This window comes from Cinclus cinclus, chromosome 3 (assembly GCF_963662255.1).
Source record: "Cinclus cinclus chromosome 3, bCinCin1.1, whole genome shotgun sequence".
Classification (NCBI taxonomy): Eukaryota; Metazoa; Chordata; class Aves; order Passeriformes; family Cinclidae; genus Cinclus; species Cinclus cinclus.
Genome location: NC_085048.1, coordinates 91385384 through 91402864, shown reverse-complemented (window position 1 = coordinate 91402864; position 17481 = coordinate 91385384). Strand labels below are relative to the sequence as shown.

The 17481-nt window shown below is 37.5% G+C and overlaps 1 protein-coding gene across 1 annotated transcript in view; it reads right to left on the bottom strand.

Annotated features, from left to right (window-relative positions):
• The window catches only part of CENPF (centromere protein F), a 34101-nt gene extending 19328 nt beyond the window's left edge, over nt 1–14773 (bottom strand). The window contains exons 1-9 of the mRNA XM_062489305.1: nt 14612–14773; nt 13206–13402; nt 11792–11907; nt 10704–10795; nt 8122–8389; nt 6424–6626; nt 3663–3788; nt 1825–1953; nt 163–285 (exon numbers count right to left, since the gene is read on the bottom strand). Coding sequence (XP_062345289.1) covers nt 163–285; nt 1825–1953; nt 3663–3788; nt 6424–6626; nt 8122–8389; nt 10704–10795; nt 11792–11907; nt 13206–13402; nt 14612–14773 — 1416 coding nt within the window. The remainder of the gene's footprint in view (nt 1–162; nt 286–1824; nt 1954–3662; nt 3789–6423; nt 6627–8121; nt 8390–10703; nt 10796–11791; nt 11908–13205; nt 13403–14611) is intronic.
• Between the last annotated feature and the right edge of the window lie 2708 nt (nt 14774–17481).

The window sequence follows — 17481 nt, the reverse complement described above, 5'->3', positions numbered from 1 at the left end:
CACATTTTTTGTTACAGCTAGGATGAGTTAACATAGTCCACAGAAGTTCTGAAAGATTCCTTATGAGGAAAAGCACAATTATGAGCAAATGCTCTAAAATGTTGTTTATAAACTGGTGATCTATGGCATTAATTCTGCCAAATACTCCTCAGCATTGCTCACCTGAAAGCTTCTTGTCAGATCAGCTTCCTTAGCCTGGGCTGCTGATAGAGCCTGCTCTGCTCTGCACAACTTCTGGGTGAGATCACTGGTGTCATGCTCCAAGCACTGTTTTGCTGATATTACCTGGAAAACCAGCATTGTAATCACAGGCACAACTGCTTTCTTTAAACTCCCCTTCTTGAACTCAACATTCTGCTACAAAATGAAACTACATTATTTTATCCCACCATGAACCCAAGGGTTGCTTTACTGTTGTTTACAGACAAGTTGCTTAATATTAGATAAGTGCCTTTCCACTCCCTTGCTTCTGACCAAAACAATGGTATGTCTCTAAAATACATACATTTCTAGACTGTCTAAAATAAGATTAATTCATCCAACTTGCAGCTACAGCACTACAATGATATCTGTAGGACAGAAATGTGATTAGAATAAGATTGCCTTTTTGCCAAGCTGTGTGAATCAGAAAATTAGAATCATAACTGCAATTACTGCTCTATTGACAGAGACTTTATGAAAATGTCCAGTTTTTAATGCTCTCAAGAGGCCTAAAATGCTCCAGACTAAAAAAAAGTCTATTAAAGGTCATCAACTAATAAATTACCTTTCTTTGAGAAGGAAGTAAAAGGCACTTTTTGTCCTCTCAATTAAATAATTTTTTCAGTAAGCATATATGAAAGAAAACACATACAATAAAGAAGCCTCCAATAAAAACTTTTGACTGAATGTAGTTCCACAGCTATATTTCTAAAATAAAAGAAGCCTGCAAGAAAGCTGTTGGCAGCAACAGAAATGATGTCTCAGTTCAGGCTGCCTGTAAATGGGGCTTCTCAACATAACTTTCAAGAAGTTTCAGCCCTTTTTAGAAAATCTGTTGGTGCTGCTGCTTGAGAAATTTTCTCAAGGGTTTTCAGAGGCTTTTAAACACTCCTCTTTTCTGGTCACCCACTCCTGAGGCTTGTGCTGCTTTCTAACCTACTTAAAGTTGGGAGTTTGTGAAAACTGATGTGTTTTAATAGCTAGCTGCTGCCAAAGCTGTGGAAGAGCTCCTTCACACTGACCTTATTCCTTACACAAGACATGACATCTGATTTTGTGAACAACCAATTCAGGAAGTTAAACTGATAGCAAACACTTGGTTCTGTATACTCATGTACTAACTTAAATGTAATATTTTCTTTGCTCTTTTATCCCTTCTATCAGCTGTCTCCTGGATCACACAAGGAATGCATGGCCAGGGTATATGCAAATGGGACTGTTTTTCCAACGGGTGATGACCTGTTGGTCAGTAGCTCTATCGTCAAACTACACCTCTGCATGGGCTTTTTTTTTTTTACATAAAGTGTCTTGTGATCAGCCTTAGCTGCTCCTTTCTCAGATTTATTTTACTTGCACTGTCTGAATTTCCATCTCCTAACCTGTGAGGAGTCAGCTAGCCACAAACTTTTAAAAACCTATAATTCACATTTAAATACATAGTATTTCAGTAAGAAATACCAAATCATAAACACAAAACATCTAATACATACTGTAAAAACATTAATACAAGATGCCACATTAATTATTTTTCTTGCTTTATGTATAATTAAATTAAGGCAGTGCTGTTGAGACAACTAAATACCATTCCAGTAGAGAATTTTAATTCTTAAAAAAAAAGCCTACTTTGTCAAATTCTGCCTGCAGAATGTTGAAGTCATTTTTGGCTTGCTGTAGCTCCTGATTCAGTTTGCTTCTTATCTGGTTGCACTGCTGATCCAGTGTTTGCAAGGAACGCTGCTGACAAGAGAGCTCCTAGAAAACAGTGGCAGTGAAGCAAAGAAACACACGAGCACAAGTTTTTATTTTGGTTACTACAGAAATAACTGATTTTTATATGCCTGCTCAGGGACACTATTCTTAAACAGCAAACAACAGTTTAAACCCAGCTTTGATTCATGAGGCAAATGCCACATAGGCAAGAATGACATTAACCCAGTTTCTGTCATCTGCTTAAGATGTTCATTTAATTACTCTAACATTCCTGTCACAGAAAGGGGAAAAAATGAATCTAAAACTAATGAAAGTAATAGTGTTAAAATTTTTCATACTAAAGGTAAATTTCATGTAAGAATTAGAGTACCAGTAGACAAGCTCATCTCTGCTATTACTTACCATAGTATAAGGTTGATTTATTACCACAATACTGCACAAATTTTGTAGCAAGATGATGTAATACAGAGCCTTTAAATAGGACTTGACAGACTAATATTATAAATAAATGAACATTAAAACAAGCATTTTAAGAGCTTGTAACAGCTCACAGATCCTAACTATTACAGGAAAATAGTTCTTCAAAATTAACGGCCTTGCTGAACAACTCAGAGTGGCAGTATGAGGGCTTACATACTCATTTTATGAAGGGCTTTTTTTTTTTAGCTAACTAAAAGAAAAAGGAATAACCAGGACAGAAGAGTCATAGGCCTTCAACCCATCCTTTGATTAATACAGTGATGTCACAGCTATTCCAATACTAAGATCAGCTGTTCCAATTTCCCACTTCTACAAAGATTCAGTATCAATTTGTGATCCTGAGGTAGCACCTAGACTAATAGACTTCATAAAATCACTTTTCCACTAGAGACTGCTGGTAGCAGCACTGTTTATTGGCTACCCCACCAGAACTCCTCTGCCAATTATTTTACCTATCTGGACACACATTAGAGAAGAGGTTTCAGGTCAAACTCTTGACACAACAAGCAGTCTTCCTCAGGGCAATCCCCACATATTCAATCCATAAAGCACAGTGAAAGTGCCCATCTAAAACAGCACTATCACTTTTGAATCTGTGTCTTGGATTTCCTAACACTGATTACATTATTAATCTTAAAAAGAAAAATACAAAGAGTTTAGCCCTAATCCAAATCAATGTTAATGCTGTTAATACTAAATATAATCTCATTCCAGAAAAAATCTGGGGATAGTGCTACACTTCCTCTCTGCAAGAGCTGGCATGAAGTAAATTAAAGACACTCATGCTAATTGGCTATGTTAACATCTTCTAAGCATGAACCAAAATCAGAATAATAGAGATAAAATCCTAAAGAAATTATTTTCTTCTGTGTGAAATGCACGCAAAATTAACTCTAATTCCACAGAAATAATTGACTTGTTACTAAGTTTGAGCTCACATATACATACTTTTATGAAAAATGGAGCCTAATTTCTCATGGATTTGCATCTCACTCCATCTCTCAAACATGTTCTTTATTGTCTGGTGAATACCAACATAATCCTGCACCTCTCCAACACTATTGAAATGTTTTCTTTCCATTTTTTCCAAATGGTTTCCAAGTGTTTCTTTTTCCACTATTGGAATGTTTGTTTTCCATTTTTTCAAATGCCTTTGCAACTTCTCCCTCTCTGTCAAATGTGATGGCAACTAACAGAAAATTAGATACACAACATCAGCCAATTAATTTCATCTCCCCAGTAGTCAAAGTTTACAAGCTCTCCTTCTTTACCTGTTGGTATTCCTTTTCCTTTGTCTTTAATTTCTGTTCTAAAGACTGACGAGCACTCTCAGCATTTTGTCGTTGGCAATTCAGTTCTTCTGATAATCGCTTCACCTTTTGCTCCAACGTTTGGACCTATAATAATTTCATTATCAATCACAACTGTTAAAGTGATGTTTCATTTAAATATATAAGCCTTCACAGAAAAAAAAACCCCACTGCTGTCAGCTACCACAATTGTTCTAGCATTCATATAACTACAGTAATTTTAGCTGGTACCATAGAAATTCTTAGGAATAAAAAGTACAAAACTCATTCTTCCTTATGCTAGTGAGAAAACGTGTGTGTATATATAGGAAGAGCAGATGTACTTTTAAATGTATGCATGAGGTGTGCACATATATACACATAATAATAAAAACATCTTTATATATAAGATATTATATTATCTAAGTATTCATAAAAATATGTTAAAAAACAAAAATATATATTTAGATAATAAAATCAATGTTTTTGATTGACAATCTGCAGAAAGATGCTACACTAAGAATAAATTGTATTTTCAGTACCTCAGGTTGCTACCAACTAAAGAATGACTGCTAACTGCTAAGCAACTACATGTTTAGACTGAAAATAAATGGATATTCCAAATTTCAAAGTGATTCAGCAAGTTGGTTTGGACAGAAAAAAGAAGCAGCTTAGTTTATTAGAAGAGATATTTTTTACAATTTAAACTTTAAAAAAAATCAGCAGGCTATGTCTGTGTTCACCTCTACGTTAACTTGTTATTTAACTCAGTTGATTATGTCAATATTATGGCACCCAAGAGAGTGAAGCATTTTTCACCTAACTTCCTGAACAAAAAAAATGCAAATTTTATTCCAGACCAAATCTATTAATGCAGAATATGTACTTTTTTTGTCCCCAGAGAGTAAGAAAAATGGCAAAGGGTGAATGGGACACTTTCTTCAGCAATAAGAGCTGTTTATTGAGTTAATGAAACAGCAGAAGTAAGAGAATAAGAAGCAGGTAGTCGTACTGGGATGTCAGGTTATTAGGCAGAAACTGCAGGGATTGTGAACTCCTGTAAGGTGACATGAAAACAATTGCAGAAAGGCTGCAGATCTCACAAGGTGTGAAAATACTTGATAACACAGAGGTGTTGTGCTTGAGGTCTGTGAACAGTACCAGTCACAGAAGTGCACAAGAGGGTTCGCCAGGAATAAATCCAGGCTACAAGGCATGAACTAAAATCTCAATGCAGTTCTACTTTCCAAGTCCAGGGTGGGCAGGCAGAGATCCAATTCCAGTGCAAGAAAGAAGAAACAGAACAGAAAGGAGTCACCTTCAGATGGCAGGACCAAAGGAAACTTCTGGGGCAACATGCACTGCTCACCTCAGTTCCAATGGTGGCAAGTCCCACTTCTTGTCCTTCCCCACGCATGTTTCTAGATACACAATCTTGCCCCTTCCCTTAGGCTGCTTTTCACCCCCTTTGATTCCTCAGTAAAACAATTCCACTCTTACACCCATAGAAAATTAACAAGGGAAAAGCTAAATACACAATACCCTAATATTTTAGGAAGCTGAATCTTGAATCAAGTAATTTCTGAATGAAATAAATTAAAATTAAGCCCTTTTCAGAGAAATTGAGCTGTCAGACTGAATCAGCTGTGTCTTCCCAAAAACTCACCATGATGATAGTGCCTTTATGAAGTCAAGGGACTATGTCAGGCATTTGATTTTCCCTTACCCAGCTAAGACTTCCCCCACACTAGTTCCTCACAGAATTATCAATAGGCAAATGTTGCTGTCTCTCTGAGAAGGCAGGACGTTCAAGGTTTACGTGCAAACACGATAAGGTTTATTTTTTTAAGGGTCTATGCAGGAGTTGTGGGAGACATTAGCTCAATAATATACTTAAGCAGCATGCAGAAACTTGCTGGCAAACATGGATAAATATTCTACACAGAGAAGATACAAACAAACATCTTTTTCATTATACTGTAGATGAATAAAACCAGTAGAGAAAAAAGTTGAGATAAATGAAATTAAGACAATTCAAGGAATAACAACATCTGTGCACTAATTTCAAATTTGTTAAATGTTGTAAAAAGGAACTTCAGGAAGGGAATGCAACTTGATTAATCAAGGAAAAGACTTACTTGTTACCTTCTGCAGTTTAAATTACTTCAAGCACTGGCAGATTTTTTTGTGTATTTACATACACCCCGTAAATTCCTGACTAAGCAAGTTGCACTATTATACTGATCTTTACTATGAATTCAAGATCCTTAGGATTAGACTGAAATTCCTTTTAGAAACTGCATATATTCCTAATCTTGCACTGCATTTTTACCTAGACATTTTCTAAAACAAGCAATTTACAGTACAAGGGCTATGCCCCCACAGATGCCTGTAGTATACCAACAGGATTCTGATCTCCAGCCAAAGATGCAACAGTCTTTTTCAGGTCACAACTGGCCACCAGATGTCATTGTTGCTCTATGCAACTTGATCAGTAAATATTTTTTTTTCAGAATTTAAGTCATTCCTACCCGAGTATGAAAATTATTTTTTCAAGTAGTGTAAGAACCTTCCAGAAAATGTTACATATTAATATTTAATCAATTAAAACTTGATCCTCAGTAAACTCTCAAGAAACTTAGTCTAAGAACCTTGGTTATTACTAAATGGCTGAAAACTGACACGTAAAAATACTGGCAATGAATTCTAAGGACAGTTAGAAGATGTGTGGGCAACATTTTACCTGTGTGGTAGCTTGATCAACTTGTGTACTTGTTTGAGTCAGTTTATCTCTGGTTTTGTTCAGAATTTTATCCTTCTCAGTTAACTCCAACTTCAGTCTGTCTAGCTCCTGTTCAGTTTCTTGATGTTTACTCATATGGGACCTCTTCAGTTTTTCTTGAGCTTGCAATTGCTGCTCTAGGTCTTTAATAATGGAATTCAGTTCTGAATTTAAAAATAGTAAAGATTAAGGATACTTTCTGCTTTGGGAGATACCTCTTCCAAGTATTTAAAATGTTTGACAACAAACCAATTTCTTGATACAGGCAGAAACCCTGTAAAATTTTCAGCAAGTTAAAACAAGTTTTAACTGTCATCTACTGTGATATCAATGACAAAAACTACCAAGACTGAAAGACAGTTAAGTCTCAATCAATAATTCCTGCCTCATAAGAAGGAACACAAACATAAGAGCTCAGGAACAAGTGCTGCAAAAGCAAAGAAATTTGTTCCTCTGCTGGTTTATTTTTGTTACTGTTTTTAAACATGTCACTTGAAATATCTATTTTTTTTTTCTTTTTACAAGTATATCCACTACAAGCATTTGCTTGGGGCAGCTGTGCTTCCAAAAGACTTTTCAACTATTTGGTAATTGTAAATGTCCTGTTTTGTGTTTTAATCATTTTCATGCCTTAAAACTGCATACCTACAAAACTAAATCAAACAATATTCTCACAGTAAGAGTTTATCTTCCAAAAACCACAAAACAGTAGAAACACAATTCTCAGCAGAAAACATAAGACAGCTACAGGAAGCGTTATCCAGAATTACTATTATCTGGTTTTGGCAAGTCTTCTGTTTTGTTGTTGTTTTCAGCCTTTTTTTCTTTTTTTTTTTTTTTAACTCCTGTCTTCCTGATTCTGAATTTGTATGGCTTCCAAGTTGAAAAAGCCACCAAAATTGAAGCTGTGAGGTATTTGAAGTATGAGTTTGGACAGTACAGTGACCTGTAATAAATAGTGGAAAAGCTGTCCAAAGAGTACAACTAGCCAGCTCAAGTGAATGATAGATAAATCCACAACAAAGCAGCTAATTCCTCTATTACAACTATCAGATGACAGGAAGGATTATTTATTCATGTCAGTATGTGCAATACAAGACCATATCTTGGTGTTAATTGTACTTTTTCAGCATACTTCATTTCGTGCTTCCAGTAGCATCCAGCAAGGACCAAATCAGTTATGCACTAAGTATGTCCAATCGTTGAATTTTTAAGACACTTAGTGCTCAGTCAAAAGTATCAATAGCATAGAAAAATAAGGAAATAATAGAATTGAATTTTGCAGTGACATGCAACAAAATCCTGAAGAGCTTTTTGCAGCTGTTTTAAGAAGATTGTTCCTTGAGCAATGGGATTAATGGAAAAAGGCATTTTTCCTTTTAGATGATGCCCCCTACTCAGCCCAAATAGACAAACTGTTCCCTTCTAATTCTCATACCCCTTATGTAAAAGATACCACAGCTTGTAGATCATCTCTATGTGTGGCTGACCACTGAAAATACACCAGCAGCCAACAGGGCCAGCTGCCAGAGGCAACAAGTATCTTTCTTTTTTCCTTGCTAAAGCACTAATTTCAATAGCTTGATTCTACATGCACACCAGCTTTCATGAAACCATAGAGGAAACTGCCTCTGGGTCTTAAAGAAATGCATCAGATACCTTGGTTCTGTGCTCTTAGCTGGATTATGAGGGAAGAATTTGAGTTCTCAGCAAAGCTGTTGTCAAACTCATTCTTCTCTGATAGAATACTTGAATTTGTTTCTTTATCCCATGAAAAGGAAGATGCTGCAGAACCTCCCCTTGCAGGTGTTTCTTGATTTCTAGCTGGTGTCTTTTCCTGTTGCCATGAAAACACGGATGAGGAAGCCTGATGCCGAGCAATCTCTCGGTGACTCAAAGAGCTTTGAGGATGAGGCTGATTTATTTTCTGTGTCCCAAAAAAGAAAAGGATGTACCTTTACACAGTTCCTTATCCAACATGTAACAAGAAAACTAAACTAACATTATTAACTAATAGGTCATCATTCCACATCGTTATAACATCAGAGTACCTACCAGTCCTGATATATGCCATTTTTTTATACTATGTAAATTAAATAACTTTAGCCCAAGTATCCAAACACAACTGATACCTATAAATACAAACCAGGATATAAGAAAAAGTACTTTGATCTGTGTATCTTTTTAAGTAACATACATAAATTTTTCTCTTTTTTTCCAAGAGAATGATGGGACCATCATTTAACTCCTACATTTTTTAAAGTCAAAGCCTACATTTTTGTAGGCAAGTGAAGACAAGTAATTTGCAAGGAAAAAAAAACAGAAGTCTAGACTAACATACCTGATATTTGACCAACATTGAGGTCTACTGGAGAAGCACAGGCAAAATTCAAAACAGATTTAATTATTTAAACTTATAAAAAGGGTACTCCAAATTTGCTATAATAAAATCTGTCAGGTACAAGCTTTTGATATTTTTCCCATAGAAAAATTAAACAGCAAAAAAACTAGATTTTTCCCTCCCTCTTAAGTGAAAACCTCAAACACTAAAGCCCCTATTGTTTTTAACTGGATTTTGAAATGCAGTTCATTTGAATTACTTTTTCCTTAAACTAAATCCCTAAACCATGTAATACACAGTGTGACTTCTCAGCCAATCCAGAGAATATGCTGTTATCGAGGAACAGCTACAGCAAGATGAAACATCTCTTATATTGTCCAGAATGTTGTGTCCGATCCTGTAAAGTAACTTGTTAGCAGACAAAGAGGAAAAGAAAATTAACCATGCATGCAGGAGTCACTTCCCCTACATGCCATTTAAATTTACAGTTTCAGACAAAAGTTTAAATCCAGAACCAGCCACAATGACAAACAAATGCTTCCTGGAATCACAGGCTAGGAGTCCTAATGGATCAGGTATTCTTTCTTCAAATTAATTTTTCCTGATGTATTACTTCACTATTTTTTAAGCTGAATTTTACTCACCATCTTAATTATTGCAAGTGTTACAAAATACCATGTGATCATCAACCATATTATTCAACACTTTTTCAGAAGGCTAATCAATATGCTGATTAGCACAGTTCTCTTTACCAAGGCTCTTCAGGCTCGTCTGCTGACCATTCCCCAGTAAAAACAGAGCATTTTTTGCTATTCCACACTCAATCTTTTCCTTTACATTTGCAAGAACTCCCCTTATCAATTTTCTTCCATTTAATCAGTGTATATCCAACAACATTACACTGAGTCACACTTAACTTACACACTTTCTGATTTGTTCTTAAAAGAAAAACTCCAAAAGGTCTGATAATATGAGGCATGATTTGCCTTTATCAATATGTGGTTGACCTTTTCTCCATACACCTACACATACTTCAAACATATCTCGTCACATTTCTAACAATTTTCCCAGAAGAAAAAGCTGGCCTGACAAAACCGTATTTCCAGGAAGCAGCACTGTTTTTTCTGACATCATCATCCTTGTCCCCTTCCAGTGTCAAGAGAAGAACGAGGCAACATTGAACATCAGTGATTCAACAGTCCCACACTGCAGAGCCCTATCAACTAATGGGCAAATAGCTGGTGATTTTTTTATTACTACTCATTTTATCAATCTAATTTAAGACTACTTCTGACTTTCCAATACGAAGCTGTGCCACAGATGCAGCACAAATGAAATAAGGCTTTTATATAGAAGAGTTTTCAAACCTTTACATAGCAAGTACCAAAGAAAATTATTTCACATTTTCTGCAATGGCTTTTTCCTTGAGAGCATTCACATCTTACTCATCTTGTTCTCAGAGATTAGCTAATACTGTTTCTCTTTCGTATATGTTTGAAAGATTTATGGGTTTCTATTTTCTAGGTGTAAATTATTTCTCACAATCTTTTTCAAGGCTATTTTATTATCCTATGGTATTTAACTTGGCAAAACTGACATTGTTTTATCTTGTCCTTGCTTGCAAAAGACTTCCAGTTTCTGAAGGATGTGTTCTCATTTTTAATGTCCTTCTTTCCTCCGATATTCAAAGAGGATGGCTTTTCTGAATTCTCCAAGATTACTTCTGACTGGCAGTACACACAGATTAATTCTCTTTTCTTTTGAAATTAGATTTTATGTGATGTAGAACATTTTTCACTAGTTTTCCATTTCATTTTCCAAGTTCACTGAGCAGTTACTTTCTTAGATATCACACAAGAGATTATTATTATTGTTATTATTATTCATAAGAGATACTTACTTTAAGCTGGATGGTTCTCAGTTGCAATTCTAACTCTTTATTTTCTTGTACTTTTTTCTTGTATTTTTCTTCTAGTCCTTCAAGCTTAGCATCTACACAGACATGATGAATATGAGTTCATAATCTGCCTCAGTCCAACCAGTTTCCTACCCAATCGAGCCATGTTTTCTTACCCCTATGGATCCCTTCCAACTTGAAATATTTTAGGATTCAATGATCTTAATGAATTTAAAACTCCAGCTGTCAAAGGAAAATATCTACCCAGGAATATAATTTTAAATAAAGCCAGGTAAATAATTTTAATCTTATCCCTATTTCAGGAGTGCAATGCTTAGTGGAATGCTTGACATTGCTACTAACTGCACCCCTTTTTAGATACACAAGAAGAAAGTAAAAGGAACAAGAGAGTAAGATGATAGCTCAGATTTCCCACTGGAGTAAGGCTGAGTTGCCAAACTTACAGAACATTTGTTCATAGCACTGAAAGAGGTCAATAACACGTATAATATTGAACACAAAGTTTTTCAGTATAAAGAGCGTAAGGGTGTCTGGCTACAGAATTCTCCATTTTAGCCAACTTCCTGTCACTTTTCCAGTCCATTCAAATGTTTTTAATCTTTTTGATGTCCCTAATTTGAAGATAGAAGTAATGCTTTGAAATTGATACAGAGCATTAATTGTGTAATTATCATGCACAGTAACAGTCCAAAGAAATAACACATTTAACTGCTGACTGCATTTTAATTAAAGTAACTATGGTGCAGGAAGAGAGAAATTTGCTCCCCCCAACATGAAGGGAAGAGCTGGCACCAGGAACAGGCATTCGAGATTGCTACAGTCTACTGAAGGATCTTATTACTATTCCATGTCCCCCAATGTAGCATTGAAAAGACACGATATTTGTGATATGTTCCATCTGTACTAATAATTTTGAAAATTGAAACCTAGGGTGCTACAGATTAGATAATCTCATGACTTGTGTAAGAGAGGCTAGGCAACTCAGTATTAGTGTAATGTTTAAAATACTCAACTTTCCAAGAGAAATGACAGTCAGCTATCTGTGCTGGATGAAGAGAAGTATAATTTACCATTATTATTTTGAACTGGTGTTAAAGGAACAGTAAAACTTTTCTGCGGAGTGCCACTGAACGATACATCTCCTGCAGTCAATGTTTGCTGACTTCTCTCAAGCTCACATTTGCATCTGTTTAGGAAAGAAGCAGCAACATAAATTAATAATGGAAACTAAGTGTTAATAATTAGCTATTTTTAGGAGCCCAACATACACTAATAAGTTATATGATTCTAAGAACTTAAAGATCATGTCAAGACATCTCCAATGAAAAATCCTAGGTGGTATAACACAAAAATATGAACATATTTTATTTGGAGTTCCAACATATTTAATCAAGTCCATAGGAGTCAAAACTAAAACACAAAATCAAACCCCAAGTAGATGAAAGTTTGTTAGAACTGTTTGAGGTCTCAGTGTATGAAGCTGTAGTTCAGCTAAACATACCCAAATCACTGTAAGCACTGAGAATAACAGACTCTTACTCTTCAGGAAGCATCTTTATGGCATGAAACACAACTTTTAATTGCTATGTTCTGATACTGCACAGTTTCAGAAAACTTCATGAGAACACAAGGGAACACTCTCCACTCAGTGTATTTTTTCCATGTGTTCCATTTACACCACTACCCAAAACACCACAGGAGATAACCCATTAGAGTGACTTTTGTGAGCTTGAAGAGTTACAAGGGCATCCAATTAAACCATATTACTAGTTTAGAGGCCATACAGTAACTTTAATGCTGCTCAGTGAGCACAGGTTGGTAAGATGCTGGTTTCAGGCTGCAGGCCATCGCATCAGTGACTCCACCTTTGCCTTTTTTATTTTCTTTTATCTTTTACAGCACAACACCAAGAGCTCCTCTCCCACAGGACTGTCAGCCGGGATGAAGTGGCAAATGACCACGTACCAAATGAAGTGCAGACAAATACAAAACCACCAAGATGGCCAAGAATGAGGTACATGCAGTAACTGGCATTTTGTAATGAACAATTATGCAAAATAATATACTGGGAAGGGGGAGCTCAGCAAACTAGACTTAATTTTGGGAACAGATAAATGGAACACATATAATCAGCTCACAACCTCTTTGACCCAACATTTGGGAGCAAATAAAGAGAACATCAATGAGGTTCTATCAACCCTGTACAATCTCCACAGAATCTCAGATTCTTCACTGGTGGATCTCAGCAGCTCCTTGCACAAAGCTGGTGTTCCTACATATCATAAATTGTGTTGTATTATTTCTTATGGCAGTCAAATACGTCAACTCTCTTAAGTTGTCACAAAAACCAAAGAGAAAAAACAAATTAAAAGAGCACCATACCTTCCTCTTTATTTGCTTCTATAAGGACATGTATGATGTGTGAGCAAAAAGCTGACAAAATAACCACTGTAAATACACTGGAGAGAAATAGCAAGTCCTCACCTTTTCAGTTCTTGTTCTAGCCTTTCAATATCCTTCTTGCAGGAATTCAGCTGACCTGACTGAATGTTGACCTGAGATTCTTTTACTTGAAGATCATGTGAAATTTTCTGCTTTGCTTTCTCAAGATTATCACACAATTCCATCAAGCTCTGGTTTTCTCTTTTCAATATTGCAGATTCATTTTTTTCATTTTCAACCTAGTTGGAACACAGACATTTTTGAAATTATCAACTTCTCTCTATACTCTGTTACTTCATTATTTTATTAACACAAAGTTTACATGCTGTTTTTTCCTTCCTAACACTTCAAAACCCTGACAGCTCTAAAAAACTCAGATGTATATATTGTTTCAATATTCTTGGATGTGAACAAAAAAAAAAAAAAAAAAAAAAAAAAAACAACAACAAAAAATTTTCCTAAAATTTAGCTCACTGACATTAACAGGTTCTACTTATTGATGAGATATAAGCTCTTAAAAAAAATTCATCCATCCCTAAATATTAATAATCATCATTAGTCCACATTCTTCAATGATCATCTCACTTCCCTTTCCAGCCTATCTTCAGCAGCCAAAAGACTTTGGCTCAATCTGCAAAGTGTGGACAATAATTATCAAAGGTCACAGCTTTGAAGATAGAGTCTGGCAGGAAAAATGTCCTCCTTCTCCTCCCTGGAGGACCATCCAAGGGGCACCATCTTTAGCACAGTATTGTTCTTTTGACTGAGAATTGAACTACGTGCTGCTTCTGAGAGTTTTAAAGCACCTCTTCTTTTTGTTTGGGGAGCACAGCATGTCCTTGGAATGGTAGAAACGATTTCCTGGAAACTCATGGGAAGATAGTCAAAGAAAACTACTAGGATTAAGACCTTCTAGAAAGTAGTAGCAATCTAAAGGGAGTAACAGGCAATCTTTGTAAATTGAACCAAACAGGTCACTGCTGACCTGAAGCATGGCAGGACCCTGCCCAATCAGGTCTTTAGTCCTCTGGTTAGAGGGCTGCCTAGGTAGAGTTAGATAAGGTGTTAAATTACAGCCCTAAAAACAAAAAGGAACACCAAATCCTAAATCCTCAGTCTCTACAAGACAAAAAAAAACTAAGGAATAACATAAACTAAGATTACAGGTATCAGTGAGCAAGGTGAGATAGGAGGCAGCTGTCAACTGTGCAGCTCTGGTATATAAAATAGACCCAGTCATTACCATGGATTTTAACAGGTATAATAATAAAATGTTTATTTTCCTAATGATGAGTATTAAGTAAGATGAAGAGAAACATCTTATAATTCTGTGCTACCTTTCCTTTCAGTCAGGGGGAAGAAACAAAACACTAACTCAATCCCTAATAATCACCAGAAAACAAACTGTTACAACCATGTTTGGCATGGAGAATGGCATTTTGGGTTACCTTCTGCTTCTGTTTCTGCAAAGCTGCCTCCAAAGTCTCTAGCTGGTATTGTCTTTGCTGACGCTCCTTTTTAAGCTTGTCCACTTGACTTTCCAGCTCATGGATCTTCTGCAGGACTCTGGGGGAGAGGCCCTCTTTCCATTCCTCCACAGCCCAGCTCATACTGGCCAGATTCTTGTTTCACATAGAAGGGAAAGTATTTTACCTGAAACACAAAGACAACAATGGAACCTTCCAAGACGTTAAGCAAAGGGTCCCTTTTAAAGAAATTACATTTTTTTAGACTTAGAAGTAATTAGAATATGGCATTCTACAAACCTACAGGCCTCCTGATCTAAACACCAAACAGCCCCCTAAAAACATTAGGTCCTGTTTTGACACACTTCTATGCAGTTAAGAGCGGATCATAAAACTTCGCTGTAATGAACCTCCTGGCAACAACAGGGCTTGTACTCTCAGGGCTGCGTTTGACAGCTCTACCTCAGGTGGCGCCTCCTTACGAAAACACACTGCTCCGTACGAGGCGTCAGCGACGCCTCTTCATTTACTTTTCAAAGCAACGCGGCTGAGCTCGGGGCATCTCAGAACAACTAAAACTAGAGACCAGCGACAGGCGGAGAGAGCCCTCACGGGACAGGGGAAGCTGCCTGCCACCGTCAACCCCGCGCCCAACCGCTCACCCACTATTAAGCACCGACCGTAGCCCGGCGATAAGCGACTCAAGCCCGGCGACCGCCGCCGACACAACCCGGTGCCCTGAGCCCCTCACGGCCTCACCGCTCCCGCCGCGACTCAAAACCGGCACCACCGCCCCGCGGCCGTTTGTGCCCGCCCCCGCCATGCCGCATCCCTGCGCGCTGATTGGCCCGGCCCCCACGCCGCTCGCCACGCCACTGCGGCCCGGCCGCCAATGGGAGCGCAGCGTGGCGCCACCCGCCCTCCTGAGTGGCTGGTTCGGAAGCGTTCAAACGCCATTGGAGGCGGCGGCGCAGGCGCGCGGTGGCCCCGAGGCCGTTGCCCAGAGCTGGGCGGGGCGTTGCCCTCAGCTGGGCGGGGCGAGCGGCGGGGCGGGAAGGGGGTGAGGGTGAGGGTGAGGGTTGAGGACGAGCGTAAGCGTAAGCGTGAAATCAGCGGTTGTGGGGTGTCACAGCGGTGTCGCATGTTTATCCAAACCCACCAAAGAGAACCTGAGCTTTGAGAAAAGGAACGACCGCTGTCCCCGCTCACTGGGAAAGATCAACGGAATGATCCCGAAGTTCTTTCCTATTCCATTCTGCTCCGCGCTTGGGGCTCGTTTTTTGTTTCTTTTGTTTTTATTTTGTTTTGGTTTTTTTTCTGTTGCTGTTATGTTTGGTTTGGTTTTTGTTTGGGTTTTGTTGTTTGGGGTTTTTTTTAGGCAAAGGGAGGCAATTTAGCCCAGTATTGCACATTTTCTACCCAGAAATACAAACACAGTCAAAAAGCCCCCAACAGCTTGTGAGTATGGTGTATACGGTGTAACACAGAGCATAGAATGGACGTGGCAACAGTGAAGGCTGAAGGATTCTAAAGTTCCTGAGAAGTTCCCTGGGTACCTGAGACTGGTTTTTCAAACCCTCTGGCATTTCCCTCCCTACCACCCGACTGCCTCTCTGAGTTGAGTTTTGGGTTTGAAGTGCAATGTTCCTTTCCATCAGAATCCGTGATTTGTGTTTCTGTGATCTGTTTGTTATTTTGCCAATTTAAATGTCTTGCCTCCCATAATCATTGTGAGAATATTTACTCAAGCACTGCTCCTTTAATCATATTTAGGAAATCGAGTTAAACAAACCTTCCATGAGAAGTTAAACAGCTCACCAGTTGGCTGGTGAGAGCTCTGATTATAAATAAATACGGCACAACAAACTCACCAGCACATTGTTAAAAAATCTCCAGACTGTCTCCTGAACAAAACAAGCCATTGTAGTGATGGAACTGATCCATCATAAATACCTCTTCACAAATTAGAATTAAATGAAAGCCACCAAACAGGCTAGAAATTTCCATTTATGCGGGTGTTCCTGAAGGAAGAGCACAGAACAGCAGTGGAACAGGAACTGCTTTAGAAGAGTGGAAAACCCTTAAATAGTACTGCCAAATAATTAATGAAAGCTGAGAACCAGTCTGAACGGATGGGGATCCTGTGTGTGGTGGACAAGGGGTAAATGTTCTCTAAGAATAAAATACTCATTATATGCTTCTTTCAGTGTTTCCCATTGGACAATAAGAAATGCTGCTTAATCAATTGTAAAAGTTGAAGAGTTTTCATTTTCTACAGATGTTATTACAGTGGGACTACTGATAGACATGCAGCTCTAGCATTTAAACCATTTCATCATGATTAATCCCTCAGGGAAGACTTCAGCGAAACAGCTTTAACTTCCAAGACTGGTGACATATTTTTCAGAAGGGGATGAATGAGTAGAGGCAGCCTCCAGCATTCTTACAGGGCATGAAAAATTAAAATCAGCTGGTGTGTGCAGAACTTTTAAGATGTAGTCTGATTATTATCTGGATAACAGAGGCTAAAGGAAGGGACTGTTGTCAATTTAAATTGACTGTTGTCAATTTAAATATGAGAAAACACTTCTTCTGAAGCTGATTTCTAAGAATGATCAGGTTTGTACTAGGTTAATGATTTACAAATCAATTCTTTCATATCTGACAACTTTTATGTAACTATTGCAGGAATTAACTAATCATCATGAAAGATAAAGACTCATAAAGAGCGCAGAAACTTGTTTTTTCTTTTGCCACATCAACTTATTTGGCACAATACCTTCATAAGTGTCAAGATATTAATTACCAGAAGTAGATATAAGAATAAAAATATTAGTAAATGTAAGACTGAA